At 38.6% G+C, this 15089-nt stretch overlaps 2 protein-coding genes across 3 annotated transcripts in view; both read right to left on the reverse strand.

Moving 5' to 3' along the window:
* The window catches only part of gnai2b (guanine nucleotide binding protein (G protein), alpha inhibiting activity polypeptide 2b), a 41313-nt gene extending 36324 nt beyond the window's left edge, over window positions 1-4989 (reverse strand). The window contains exon 1 of the mRNA XM_020629042.3: window positions 4159-4989. Within this exon, the coding sequence (XP_020484698.2) occupies window positions 4159-4276 (118 nt within the window). The 5' untranslated portion in view covers window positions 4277-4989. The remainder of the gene's footprint in view (window positions 1-4158) is intronic.
* Window positions 4990-5985: 996 nt separating this feature from the next.
* slc38a3b (solute carrier family 38 member 3b) overlaps window positions 5986-15089 on the reverse strand; it is a 31056-nt gene continuing 21952 nt past the window's right edge. For both annotated transcript variants that reach the window (XM_029276261.2, XM_020629030.3), the window contains 7 exons: window positions 14901-15071; window positions 14655-14734; window positions 14466-14566; window positions 12577-12701; window positions 12340-12484; window positions 9646-9749; window positions 5986-9493 (listed from right to left, as the gene is read on the reverse strand). In XM_029276261.2, coding sequence (XP_029132094.1) covers window positions 9389-9493; window positions 9646-9749; window positions 12340-12484; window positions 12577-12701; window positions 14466-14566; window positions 14655-14734; window positions 14901-15071 — 831 coding nt within the window. In that variant the 3' untranslated portion in view covers window positions 5986-9388. The remainder of the gene's footprint in view (window positions 9494-9645; window positions 9750-12339; window positions 12485-12576; window positions 12702-14465; window positions 14567-14654; window positions 14735-14900; window positions 15072-15089) is intronic.

A 15089-nucleotide genomic window follows, 5' to 3' on the forward strand; every position in this document is an offset into this window, starting at 1 on the left:
TTGTGTATTCACAAACTCATACACACAGTGTCTTATAGATTTGCCTTGTGTCTTCTCATCTGCCCTCCTTGACCCTGAGCAAAGCCGACTCATTTAGAAAAGTCCTTAAATCTCCTCTGATATTCCCTGAATAAAGGTCACACCTCTATGCTGCTACAAAAATAATCTTTACCAGGGGATTTACTCGACATTGTTGACATGTCTTGTCTTTACACAGAACAACTCATTATTCCTGTTGTGAAATCTTGAAAGATACAAAATCAAAATCAAAGAGAAAACATTTGCTTTCCCAAATGGGACAGTAGTCAGTATACATTTCTTGCTGCTTCAGCAGATAACTAAATGTGCATTTATTGAGGACTTGGTGGTTTTCAGCAGAGACATGACTAACAGAACATAAGTATACTGTTTCAGTTTGTGGGTGTCTTCTCTGGAAGGACAGTCTTACTCTGATCCCTCCTCTCTGTCATGAGCAGTGAGTCACATCTGTGCAGCACTATTATTACCGTCCTCTTTGCTGGGGAGTTAAAGATGAGCTGCTACGGAGGCTTATTTAAGGCTGGTTAAAAAAAAAATAGTTTGAAATTAAATATGTATCCTCACTTGGGAATGGGTCTTGGGTCAAAATCTGTAACAGGAAAGTTGAAAGAGCCTCACTGGGAAGTATCTTCAAGATCTGTGAAATCCCCACCTCTCACAACTGTTAAAAAATAAGATACTATACATGTGAAGCTACCATACTGCATTTTTCATATTCAGACACAGACATGTTTTGGAAAGCCCATTTTAAAGCAAAAGATCTCTGAATTTCAGGTATTTTCACTGTCCTTTTGACCAAATTAATATTGTGAAATACTGATGTTTCACACTCCTTCAGGATATCAGTGTGTCTGTGTGCCAAGCACTAATGACCTTCACTTCCTTCGATGTTGTATCACTTATTTATGCAACACGAGTTTTGGTTCCTGGTTGGAGCTCTGATGAAGATGTGCCGTCCAGTCAGTCAGACGGTTACACAGTGAGCCTCAGTATATGGTGCAACACAGTGTAATCACTGTTTTTGTACAACACTATGATGTCAGTGAAGAGTTACTGTCCTGTTCAGTTCTTTTTAGCCCATTGATAAAATATGAATTAAAGTATGAGAGCAGACGATAGGAGGCACGTTACAGCTCTTTATGTCTGCAAACAGCTCAACTTCTTTCTCCTCTACATACATTTGATTCAGTCCATGCTAGTGCCATGGTCTTCCCTGGCACCCATGTGGGAAACAGAAACTAAGAAGTTATTATCTGGCAACATTGTTGGCATGACCCTGATAAAGGCCACAAGCCGAAACATGTCTGTCTAAAAAAGCTGGTGTTTAAACTACAAGTGTTAGTGTCACCTTTTTGACCTCTTCAAGCCTTTCATTCTCCACGCCTCTTGGTAGTTGTTGAGGCTGTGCCAGAACTCTGCTTCAACATTGTTTCCAACTACAGAATTTTTCTTTAAAAAAGGGAACAAGCCTTTTAAGTTCCCCTCAGAACTCGTGATGAAAAAAAAACACGACAGGAGAGCACTTGGCTGGATGCTGTAAACCCATTAGGATTTTTGCTCCTCTTTTATGCTTCAGTGACCACCATCAAGCAACAGTCTTCTCTCTGTCAGAACAAGTTTCTCATACACAAACATGAGTAATACAAGCATTAGGTTGTCTTCATGCCGTCAGCTCAACGTTAGAGTCAACAAACAAGCACTTCTGACAGCTGATTTGTAAAAACTTGACACAGACCGTTTCAACTAAAAGGATAATGTGGTCTAAGTCAACTGTGGGATTCTCAAAGAATCTTCAGACAACAGATTTCTGTTGTTGTTGCCTCTGCTTTATTCCTGTTATTCAAATAATGTCTTCCAGTATCACCACAAGTTCTGTAATTTATTCATTATAGAAGCAATTACAGAACTGTAGATGCTTCTCTCAACCGGAAGTTGGGGGTTCGATCCCCAGCTCCTGCATCCACATGTACAGCGCTTTTCTAGTCTTCTAACACCTCAAAGCGCTTTTACACCGCATGTTACACCTATCCATTCACACCCATTTACACACTGATGGTAGAGTCTGCTTTGTAAAGTGTCCATCAGAATTAAATATCCCAATCATACACATTCATATCAGTGGGAGCGGTTAAGTGTCGTGCCCAAGGACACATCAGACATTTGGCTGCAAGGATGGAGCCCCCGACCTTCTGGTTTAGAGATGACTGACTCTCACTGAGCCATAGCCACCCCCTAATTTTGAGTTCTCCTAGTTGGAAAAGTACATACATTTCTAACAACATTAACCATGAATGTATTTAATTCACGTGTCTCAGTAAGCTGTGACAGTGAACTCAGCCATGATTCTATTCATTATTTACACATATGCTAGCCTTAGAGTCACACAGATCTGAAGCTCATGTTTTATTTGCTCCTCCATGAGTCTTAACCTCCTCCTGCAACATACAAGCTAGCATGGTCATGGTCGGACCAATCCTAGCTGGTTATCTACTTAGGGGCGGGTTTTAATGGCTTTTAGGCGATTTTGTTAACAGCCAAGATCACTTCCACTAATGCGGTATGTTCTGTTGAATCCACTTTGTTTTAAGTATTGAACACACTGAAGAGTGTATTTTGTTTGAGAGAGCAAGAAACTGAAAATACAGTTTTGTTTATAAGAACAATGGGTGTGAGGTCAGCTTTGAATGGTTATACATAGAGATAATTGAGTCCAGAGGCATTTCAGATCCTTGCCTGTTAGTAACGCCCCTTAAAAAAGAAAATACATTTCAGACTAATTTACACCTGCTAATTGGTCTGGTCATGTCAGGCTACAATGTGCTGTTCATACGATGACGTGTCAAAATGTCCTCCAGGAAAAAAAATCCCATTTCAGAAACACTGTTACCTCCAACAATTGTACCTCTGGTTCTGTTTTTCTTTTCCATATTTGTTAAATGATTTGTAATAGCGGATTCAAGTCATCTAGACATTAAAAGTCGATGTATTGAAGAACCCACTGCTTATATGCAAAGATTCAAAGATACACATCCTTTTTAAAAGTGTGTTCGTGTGAGCACACAGGAGGACATGTGGCAGTGTTAACACAGCCTGAAGCTCTTTTGAGATTTTCTCTCACAGTTTAATCATTTTTATCATCACTGTCTGAGAGCATGCAGAAATCGACTTAGAATCCAACCTCAGCAGCAGGTCCCACACTATAGACCTCCTAAAGACCTGGATCATTTTTTCGAGAAAAACAGCCTTCCAGAGAGACAGGACAGGGTCTGACCCACCTGCTCTTCTTCTCTCCTAGCACATAAACACACAACCATTCTTGATTTATCGATAGTTTCCAGGTTTTGGGTTGAGTTATGTGCAATAAAGGAAGAAAATAAAAGACTTTATAGCAAGATGACAGCAAACATAACATCTGAAATGCGGGTAGGGGAAGTGAGAAAGTGGCGAGTGAGTGGGAGTGTGTGTGTGAGTGTTTTTGTTGTTTGTGTGTTTGTGCATGGGTAAAACGGATTGTGATTGTGTGATTTTGCAGCTCCCTGATCAATTCAATAAAAAAACTGTTTTTTTTTCTACCCCAACTGTTTTCAGCAGACAAAAAGATATCAGAACTGTCTGCTGTGTGTAGACGAGTGGTGCCGAAGTGTGACTGTGTTAATGTTTAGTCAGAGTCCACAGGTTTGATTTATTGAATTAAGCTTTCTGGGCACAATGCCAGGCAGACATCTGAGAAGCTGTGCAGCCTGTTGAAATGATATCTGGCTTTTATTCAAGCAACTTGACTTTTATTTGGTAATAAGCAGCACAGTGACAGATTGTTTATCACTATTTGAAAAAGAGCAAAATGACCTATTTTCTCTGCTAAATCTTGTACGATTCGCACTGGCACTATTTGAGGAAGATATTGGGGGTAGATTGGATACGTTATCATCTGATTTCATGTCTAAACATTAGAGCTTTCTTCTCCCCCTCTTTATTCACCTTCTTACGAGAAAACCATGTTGCGTTGCTTTCTTTGCATGTCCATGGTGGCCTGGATGTACTGGGATCACTCTAAAACTTCAAAAACGTTGCTCCTAATAACATAACCTGAGGAGCCCTCTTTAGCTGCCAGCCACTTACCTAATAAAAGCAGTTTCACTTCTCTGGCCGCCTTCTCTCCGTCCTCTCGGAGGTTTTTGTCGATCATCTTTGACCTCTCCGCGGCTGCCTTATCTTCGGCGCTCACCGTACAGCCCATGGCTCCAAAACGCAGGAGCGCACACACCACTTGCGCAAAACAAAAAAAGAAGGCTCAGATGTTTGTGATCTCAGCGTGCCAGCGGAATATGGAGCAAAGGCTTTCAAAGAGGGAAACAGCCAAATCCAGAGTTTTTACCCACACGTAAAAATGATTGATCTCCTGTTGGATGAGAAGCTCAAAGCACCCAATTCGTGTTGGTTTGTTTTGCAGGATCTCAGGCTGTTATGGCTGGTCCATTATGTTTTCGCTCAGATCCATCTGTCCTGCATCCTTAACACGCTGGGATGCCTGAGCTCGTTGCTCTGCTGCACCCTCACTCTTCTCCTGTCGGCCTGGTGAGCAGCGTGCGCCTCGGTTTGCTCACTACCGCAGTCCTGGTTGCCCAATTGGACTCGCCAAGATACTCCTACGACAATTTGGAGTAGGCGACCAGACGTCACTTGGCTTGACTTGTCGCGATAGTCCAATTAAAGCAGGTGAGCTCTCCGCGTCAGTTTGTGTGGAACCAATTAAGTGTGACAGCACAGTGAGGCGAGATTTTTTACAGTGCGGTGTGCAGACTGCAGTGGGCGCTGTGCCAGCAGCAGTCCTCTGCGTTTGTCATCCGTGCAGCGCAGACGACGAACAAAACATTGTTCATTAGTCTGAACTGTCTTCAGTAACCGACTGGACTGAGCTCTACAGGAGCGGGCTCGGTTCGTTTTTCCAAAGATGCAGAGCCAAATGTTAAAATGTCTATATCGTCTTTTTGTCATGTTTATGAAATTCCTTGGCACATCATCAGGATACTATATTAGCCTCACAGCGTCACCTAGTGGACACAAGTCGATCTCTTATCTGGTAACACAAGGCATTTGCTGGTCTATACACTGTATGTTCAAATATGTTCTATATAGCCACATCCATATTGATAATAAACCATGTATACTTTTACATCGCACTGTAGTGCTTTATAATACAAACCAACAAGAAGGCAAGGCAGTTGAGTAGGCTACATGTTTAATTATTAAAACAGTAAAAATATAAGGAATTTTCAAAGCAATATTCCAATAACTAAAAATGGATACAGATGTAAAAATACATTAACAGGTGTTGGTTAATGTTAATTAGGTTTATTTATGTCATATATAGGTCATTTTCATTGATATACTGAGCTTCATTGGTTGGGCCATATTCTTGTTTTTTCTCAAATGAGTGATTAAATGTCGCAGGAAATTTAGATTAGTGCTTTTGATATCAGAAACATACAAGTGTCTGTGTCTTACTGTTTTAGCATGAGGAAATTAAAAGGAGTCAGTATTGTTGTTAGAGCTTGTTGACATTACAGAGTCTTAACAGGCCCGGGGCAGCAAGGGATCAGGATGACCGAAAGTTCAGGTTTAGTGTTTTTGTAAACATGGTTTAGCCTTGATAGATGTGATAAGAACCCAGAAAGGATTATATGAACTCTTCTTTCAAACAAGTACAAAAAAAATGTATACTTTGGTTTAAAGATGTTATATTTCTGCACTGAAAATGTTACAGTGTAATTAATGTATGAACCCATTAAGTAGCAAAAAATGAAAAGCACAACACTTAAAAAACATCAGTGATCATCGGCAGGTCGATTTGGAAATGTGTACTTAAATCAAATATCAGAAATAATGTGCTGCTTGAATGAGAGTTATTTTCAGTTATGGGATAAATAATGACAACAGAGAACAATGTAAAAACATCTACAATTATTTTATTGCCAAACTAAAACTGTCCCTGCTATTTACACTTTACAAGCTACTGTAAATATGCATCACAAATATAAAAGGTTTACATTTATATATACACATTATTTATATAAAGCCACGTCTTTTTCACCAAAACTCATGAACCTTATTCTTTTTTTGTAGTCGTGTCATGTCCATAGAGTTATGTCGGCTTAAACAAAATACCATATTAACTTGTTAGGTAAATGAAGATGCATGTTTGTATTTAAACTGTGGTGCCTGTTTATGAGCCAAAGGCATCTCAGAGCAGTAGGTAGTCAGTTGTTATTTTGGCATGATCCCTTTCAGTGAAGAGAATGTCTGTTCAACAAATATGACAAAAACTAATCCTTCATAAACCACAGCAACCACCGCAAATGACATGGGAAAGCAAGGGACAGAAGTAAATGCATGTTTCCTCTGCTGTTGTTCATAAATTATCCACAAAAAACAGGAATAAAAACTGCCTAACAAACACAAAATATATATATATATATATATATATATATATATATATATACGTATATATACGTATATATAAATAAAATGAGAGAAGTGATGATTCACGCAGGGCTTTTCTGAAGCCTGAGATGTGGTATCATATCAATCCATCTTTGGATAGGAGCAGCATATCTGTTGTGACAGTTCTCTGAGTTGATTTCCCGTTTGAAAAAAATGTATGCAGTTTTTATTATTTCTTTATATATAATCTATTTAATGAAATGATCCTCTAAGCTAAAATGGAAAAAAATATATATTTGCATGTTTTCTGTGTGATACAATATGAATCTGAACAACTGCTTACAGCATCAGTACAAGTCCCTACATTAAGCTCTTCACCAGCAATCCATCAAACAGTAATGTTTTAAACATTATGCAAGGTTGTATCTTTTAAGAGGGGCTTCATAATACTTAAACAATCACTATAACGATTAGAGCACAGATTTGAACTTAAATACGCTTCACTGTGAGATGCCAAATGTACGCTATATCAGGCTATATCATCACTAAATAATCTACAGACGTGACGTTACAGCATGCAAACACATGAAGCTCAAGTATAATTAGTCAAAAATGGTGAAAGCAGATCAAAAACCTACAAACCAGTACAGCATTAGACGTTACGGCAATATTTAAAAAGGGTCATCTTTATAAGAATCAAATTAACTTGATTAAGTCTGTCACACCGACCAGTGGGTTCATGTCTGCAAACTCATGTCAACTAACCCAGTAAGTATTGGGGGATTCACATGTAAAAAAAATAAACCATAGGCCTATGTTATAACATACTCTTTGTGGAGAGACTTTGGTTTGATTTGTATTGGTTCTGAAATATGTATTATCTGTAGGTTTCTACATATTTTGGGGTTTTTGGTCTCTTTATTAAAAGGGACATGCTGTGAAAAACGAACTTTGACAGTGTTTTTGAACATATATTTAGGTAACTTGAGTGTCTACTGACCCACGAAATGTAAAATAAACCCATTCAGTCCTTTGTTTGTGGTCTGCATAAGTCTTACAACACAGAGAAAAATGCTCTGTTTCAAATTTGCTCAACTAGTGACATCACAAGTGGGATTCTGGTAAAATCCCCCCCTCACCTAAAACAAAACTTTTGCGCAGGTCTACCATTTTTAGTCTCGCTACAGAGGAGTGATGTCTACCTGGTAAACTCGGGGGGTGCTCATTGCATTTAAAGAGACACACACACCAGAACGGAACAAAATACAGGGTCACAAACCTCCTCTGGTGCTTGAGTCATGTTATATTGTGACCAAGGCACAGTACAGATGTTTCATTTAGACCACAGGAGACTGTTTTAAAAGGTGGAAAATGAGTATAATATGGCCTCTTTAAATAAGATATTTATTGGCCATACTGTAAGTGAGCTTTAGAGGTGCTGGTGTACTGTTTTTTGTTTTTTTTAACTATACAGAGTGTAGCTAGCAGTTTCGCCCTGCTACCAGTCTTTAAGCTAAGCTACGCTAACTGCCTGCTGACTGTAGCTGAAGATAACATATACGAGTGTGGTCTCAATCTTCTCCACTAACTCTAGGTTAAAAAGTGGATGTGGTAGTTTCCCAAAATGTTGTACAAGAGTAGACTTGAAGAGCATAGTTTAAATATAAAGATGTAGTATTACATTCTATCATGGGGAAACATGATTTCTTAATTTGTTCAATGTTGTGATTTGATACTTTAAAGAGGTAATCAAGTATTTAAGAGATTATTTAGCTAGGCTCAAAGGGAAACGGTCTAGGTCATATTAATCTGCACTTGGTTAATATTCACAGTCACAGTGTGGCATACATGTGCTAAAATTACAATTTATTTTATCAAGCACTACAAATATTATCATAAACTTTCCTTCCTGTGTGCTGTAAGTGAAACTAAAAACTGATATCAAACTCGACATGCTAAGATCATTTACTTCCTCAGATAACGCAGTTAAATAAAGCTCATTTGAATTAAAAACACAGATATAGTAGCTAAATAAATATACACTCCTCCCTTTTATTGTATATTTGTGTGCTGTTCCAAAGGCTGAAAGGCACCAGGGTTTCTGAAGTGAACTAGCAGATCAGCAGAACAAATGCTTCCTCTGTAGAATACAACTTCATAACTACTCAGGCAGTGGATAGACCACAAGGTTAAATGTCACCTGTACTCTAAAGTCTGATATGATGAACATTTTAGAGGCTGCTGGATAGAAATGTAATCATCTGACTGTACTATTTGTGTGTCTTATGAAAAATACTATTTGTGTAAAAATAACTCAAGTTATTTTACCTTTGTATCCATATTCATGTTGATGCCTTCCTGTAAAAGACAATCATGCCTTTTTCTTCTGTACAGTTCCAGCTGCAACTGTTTGTGTGTGTAAATAAAGAGCAACAGGAAAGTTTCACCATCATGGATGGTTGTTGTTGCTCCAGTAGAAGGGAGTTAAAAAAGTCCTGATTATTCATCTTAATTGCATTGCCATATAATAATTCAATTATAGAACATTGGTATTACAGGATTTTGTTTGGATATGTGTTACAATCCAGTCAAAAAGTTAATTAATGTGATCAGTATAAATCTAATCCCAACATTCCATGCTGAGACGCCCTGTAGTGTGTACCACCCAGGTGATAATGCTCCCTATACAATAAGCATTATTCTACATTCTACAACCCCCGCCCCCTTCTCATATCTCTCTCACTTGTACACACACACACACACACACACACACACACACACACACACACACACACACACACATACACACACACACACACACACACACACACACACACACACACACACACACACACACACACACACACACACACACACACACACACACACACACACACTGTAGCAGCATCTAGTGGCCTCCAGCAGCCATGCCAGCCCCTGTAGACCAGTCAATGATGATGAAGCTCAGACTCATCACCATGAAGGAGACGCCCAGAGCAGCAAAACACGCAGCCTGAGAGAAAGAGAGAGAGGAGAAAAAACATACAGCACAGCACAGAAGGAAGAGTTATTATCACGTTTTAGAAGGCAAATAAGCCATTATTAACAAGCGAGAATCAACTAGAATATTGATTGTGTAAATGCACAGAGATACAAAGTTCTCACCAGTATCTTCGGGGTAGAGTTCATGGGTTCGTCCTCTTTGGGAACGATGCGGATGTAAAAGACAGCGGGGAAGATGAAGATGAGGCAGGGAGCAGATGTGGCACCTGTGGAGAAAGGGTTGATTAAAGACATCTTCCAGCAATATAGAGGTGGTTATAGTGAACATAGTGACATTAAGACAATGAGAAAGGGGTAAATATCAGTTAAAAAAATTCTAAGGGAAACAAGATTCTGAATAAATGTGGGTCATCAGTGGTTAAACCTGGACATATCAACCTAACTATCAATCCTGATAACCTTAGACTGCAAAGGGTTTGTGAGATATTGGGCCTGGTCGAAGTGTTTGTGATTCAAGACAGTGTACTTTATATTGAAAAAAAAGTATATATATACATAAATATTATTACATATAGGCTGGTGATGATTTTGTGAGGGGAGAAAACATGTAAAAAAATATAGCAAATTTGATAAAAGCTGGTACGTACAGAAATGAAATATCATGAATCATAAAAAATAAATAGTACGAACTGTCAAAGAGCTATCTAGTATATAAAAGTTTTTTATCAAAACATGTACTTTTAAGTTACTTTAATCAGTGTGCATTGTATTTTCTTTATTTTCAATTACTCACTCATCATCTAAAAAAAAGAATTACTGTAATTGCCCGTTACCAGTCAATTCTTGTCGCTTCTATTGTATATTATCTGTTTGTTAATCATAATGCCTTCTTGAGGGGTCATTGTGGGATAGGGAAAAGTTTAAAGTACCCAGAATGTTTGATGGACCTGACACTGTTTGATACAGATTATAAAAAAAAGCCTATTAGTGATAGAAGTGAGGTTAGATAAGAGAAAAAATAATCTGCTGTCTAAAGCGTAAAGTTCTAGGCTTGCTTATCTACCTGATTTCAGCTTTTTTTTGTAAAAGCTTACATTCTTTCACAAGATGAATTCCCTGATTTTCCTAGAAACATACAAAGGTTGTTGTAAAAAGCTCAATAAATTGCATCATCTCCTTTTGTTTGCTGCGTCTGTAAATTTCACAAACAGAAACGCCCTCATGTGTTCTTCAGCGCGTGAACGTGTTTGTCTAAGCTACACCTGATGCTTTGAAGTTTACCCTTGACAGCCCTTTAACTTGTGTTCTCTCAACTTTCATCTCTAACCTGTGAACCTGACCACCAATCCTGAGGACAGAGCTCGACAATAATATTGACTCAGGTCATCAACAAACATTCAGCGGTCATGTTTTTTTTTCCTTTTTTCTTTTATGTTTTTTAGGTGCCCGGAAATCCGAAGGATTCAGTCTGTAAACAAAGACAGAATAAGTAACCTATAATAACATGTAGATGATATAAGAAAAGCATGTTGATGATGTTTTTGGGTAGTCTTCATTTTAACACATGCCTTAACATTCAGGATCATTTACTGACATTTACTGCCCTCTACATGTTCTTGATGACAGTCATTATTTTTGTTCTATATTCGCTGATGTACTTTCTACAATTCTATTATTGACCAAGCAAAAGGCTTTTATCCAAAGTGACGTACATCAGAGAGTAAGTATAGTTCTTGAGAGTTCTAATCAGCATTAAAACCATCCTAAATAACTTCATTTTCATTATCAAACAAAACCATCATCAATATAATTAAAGGGGACATATTATGAAAAATCCACTTCTACAGTGTTTTCAAACATATGGGTAACCTGAGTGTCTACTGACCCACAAAATGTGAAATAGACATAAGTCTTACAACACAGAGTAAAATGCTCCGTTTCAAATTTGCTGAACTTGTGACATCACAATTTGGGTTTTGGTAAAAAAAAAAAAAATACCCTCCCTTCCCCTTGTACCTCCACCCATGGACTCCACCCTCAGCCTAGAGCAAACATTGCATTTAAAGAGACACACTCCAAAACGGAGCGTTCTGAGAGAATTTGTTTATACAGGGTCACAAACCTCCTCTGGTGCTTGATTCATGTTATATTTTGATCAAAGCACAGCACAGATGTTTCATTTAGACCACAGGAGACTGTTTGAAAAGGTGGAAAAGGGGTATAATATGTCCTCTTTAAGCGTGTAGCATAGGTGTTCACAAAAGAGCGCAGTCTCAAATCTGCAAAGTGACTCTGCAGATCGAATGAAGTTTGGTAGTTTGTCCTACCACTGGGAGGGCGGAAAAGGAGAAGAGTCTAGTTACTATGAAATTACTGTGAAATTCCCGTTCATTGAAACATATGAAGCAGACAAACCGTGACGATGATATGATGAGTTCTTGTTGACGAGATTATAAATGTTTGTTCTGTTCATCTGTTTATGTTATGTTACATTACGTTATGCTACATTGCGTTGCATCACGGTAAGAGCTGTATGTTCCCACCATTTCCTGTTCACCTGTGACCTATAAACTCTTAACCATACTGCCTGGCCAATTAACCCACACTATCAATTATCGTCACTTGGTTTCCAAATTAAGTAAATAAGTAAATAAATAAACATATCAACCAAAACCATTAGTCTATTAGAACACAGACAGCAAATTGGCTCCTACAGTCTGATCTTGGTTGTACAGGGCAAATAAACATGAGCGGGCATTTAAGGTCACTTGAACCTTAAATGTTAGCTGGTCATCAATCATGACACCTATAGGTTCCTGGCGGACTTTGTGGGCTTAACAATGTACTTGTACTTACCAATGAAGCCAAAGATTCCCAGGATGTTGGGAGCGAATATCACCAGCATGTTGATGAAAGTGAGCAGAATGAGAGCGATGGCGATGTGACGCAGCCAATTGAATGACTTGGTTGGGAAAATCATATGCTGGATAGCTCTACGTACCTGTGGACACACAGAGAAGATTTGATAAGGTAATAATACTGCAAAAATGTATGCATTAGTATTTGCAGGGGAAAAAAACACAAGAAACTTACAGGGAACAACACAATGGGGACGGTCAGTGTTACAGCTGTGAGGACGGCCACTCGCACACACAGGATCAGAGTGTCATAAGGGTCAATCCTGCTGTAAGTGTGCAGCAGCTCAGGCTCCACCCTGCCTACAGAAATATAAAGGAAATGCATTTTTATTAGCGATAATGGCTCAGAGTGCTGAAAGGCACATTATCACCACTAGATGGAACTGTGGCTCCGTGGGCAGGAAGGGAAGCAGCTATTGTACAACAATGACGACTTCATATCACTGTTTATTGATAACAGCTGGAAGTGATGGGGTACATAAGTTAGAATTAAACAGAAGTTCAGAACATTTGAAAAAAAAAGTGTGTTTTCTTGATAAATATTTTATCAATATGCTAAAATATAACATTAAAGTATCTTTAATTGCTGCATTAGGCTTTCAATTATTAACTTAAATCACAAATTAGATGTCAAATAGAAAGCAACATCCCCTCATCACAGTGTTAGACCCTGAAGACTCTTCAGCAACACAAATAGTTTCTGTGCATGATAAATACAACTTTTTTAAAATAAGCCACCCAATGATTTATTTTATTCATATACTCACAATGATTAAATGCGGTTCTTTGATACTTTGATTTCTGTACCATGTTGACATTGATACAGTTTTTTGCCTGGGGCAAAAGCATTATTTTCCAGGGTAAAGCTTTTATATAGCTAGACTTTCCTTCTATTTTTTAATGGGAAACATGTACCGGTATTAATAGACAGATCGTCTCATTGTTGCATTCATATTTATCTATTTCCACTGATACTGCCGTCTCTGAACAAATCGGCTTTTGACTGACGACTGTAAAGCCTCTGGGAGCAACACCCTAACCCTCCAGTGTCGCCAGTAGTTAGAGATGAAGGATTTATGACTCCACCCTAAAGACTAAGCATTGAACCCTCACAGACTTCGATGGCTTGAGTGCATTTGTCTGCGAGGGCTTGAGATAGTATTAAAAAAATTGTAATGGGAACGTTGCCTGGAAATAAGTATAAATATGTGTATTTAATTAACATGAGAAAAAAATCCTACCTCCAGTATTTATTAGTATTACAGTGTTTTTTTTAAACACATAAATAATTTGCGAATATTTGAATAAAAAAAACCTCAATGGTGCTATAAATAACCACCAAGTAACAAACAAGGCCACATATTGTCACTTTAATGTATGTGACTTTTCTCATCACGTTTATGCTTGCTTTGATTGAATTAAGTATTTTTTCTTTTCCAAACTTTATTGAATACTGATTCATTGAATCAACACATTTGGTGGGGAGATGGATGATCATGAACTTCACCTCACATCCTTTCCAATGAACTCCGGGTAAGTCTGCACATATGCGAAACTCATGAAAAAGTTTTGTAATTTGCCGTTGAGAAGATCTAATCTGAGCCCTCTTGCACGTGATGGTTTCACAATGGGGCAGCACTAAGTGTGGAGTTTGGAATTCAGCCCAAGACTTCCTTATCAACATGTTACCTAGCAGCTTAAGAAGCAGGATCTAATTTAGTGTGGAGAAACTTCACTGAAAAGCAAATTGTTAATTGAACTTAACGTGCAAATATCATACATAAAAATGTATGAAGCTTGATCATTGTCAGATGACATCTTAAAGGTTCCAGGATTGCACACACAGCCAAATGCGTCCCATCCCTTTGGCTCTCCATACAGACTGTTTTCCTGCATACAGCCAAAGTGTGCTGAAACGTTAGCAGACTTGAAGAAAGAACTGAACTCTGATACCAAAATCATGTGTCTGCAGATTCTACATTTCTACACAGAATCTGTGATTAAAGATTACTGATACTGTAATCACTGACTCCAAAAAAAAGAAGGAGGGACAACTGTGCTTACCTTTGAATGTCAGGTACCCAAAGAGAGCAGCCAGGAAGTACATGGTGTACATGACAAGGATGGAGAGGTTGGACACCTTCTGCATCTTCTTCTTTGTTGGACTAAAATCAAAGAGTTCAACCTTTTATGAATGCTTTCTTTTGCACTGACATACTATCATGTGTGTTAGGTTACAGAGGAGGGACTCACTTGCGCAGCTCGGTATAGATGGGGAGCACCTCAGGGTGGCAGACGAAGGCGAAGGCTAGGATGGGAATTGTATATGCGGTCTGTGAATAAACACATAAGAAACGTGATTTTCTGTCAGCGGTATTAGTGAACATACAGAAAATAAGTGTGGGACATCGGACTAGCAAGTACAGCGCAAGTGTTTGTGGGCTTAATGTGTGAAAACAATCCAGATAAGCATAACGCGCCTTCTCTTTGACCGCCTACCTGTGAGTTGATGGTGAACAAGCGTGGGTAGCAGTCGTCTTCCTCGTGAACTAGGCCGTTGTTGTACTCGTCGTGGCCATGGCTGGAGACATTCAGACTGTGGAGGGCAGCAGTACTGTTGGAAGAGTACTCCTCGAATGGACAGGGAATCTGAAACTTCTTATAGATAACCTGCAGAAATGCATGTAT

The sequence above is a fragment of the Labrus bergylta genome, chromosome 5 (assembly GCF_963930695.1).
Source record: "Labrus bergylta chromosome 5, fLabBer1.1, whole genome shotgun sequence".
Taxonomy (NCBI): Eukaryota; Metazoa; Chordata; class Actinopteri; order Labriformes; family Labridae; genus Labrus; species Labrus bergylta.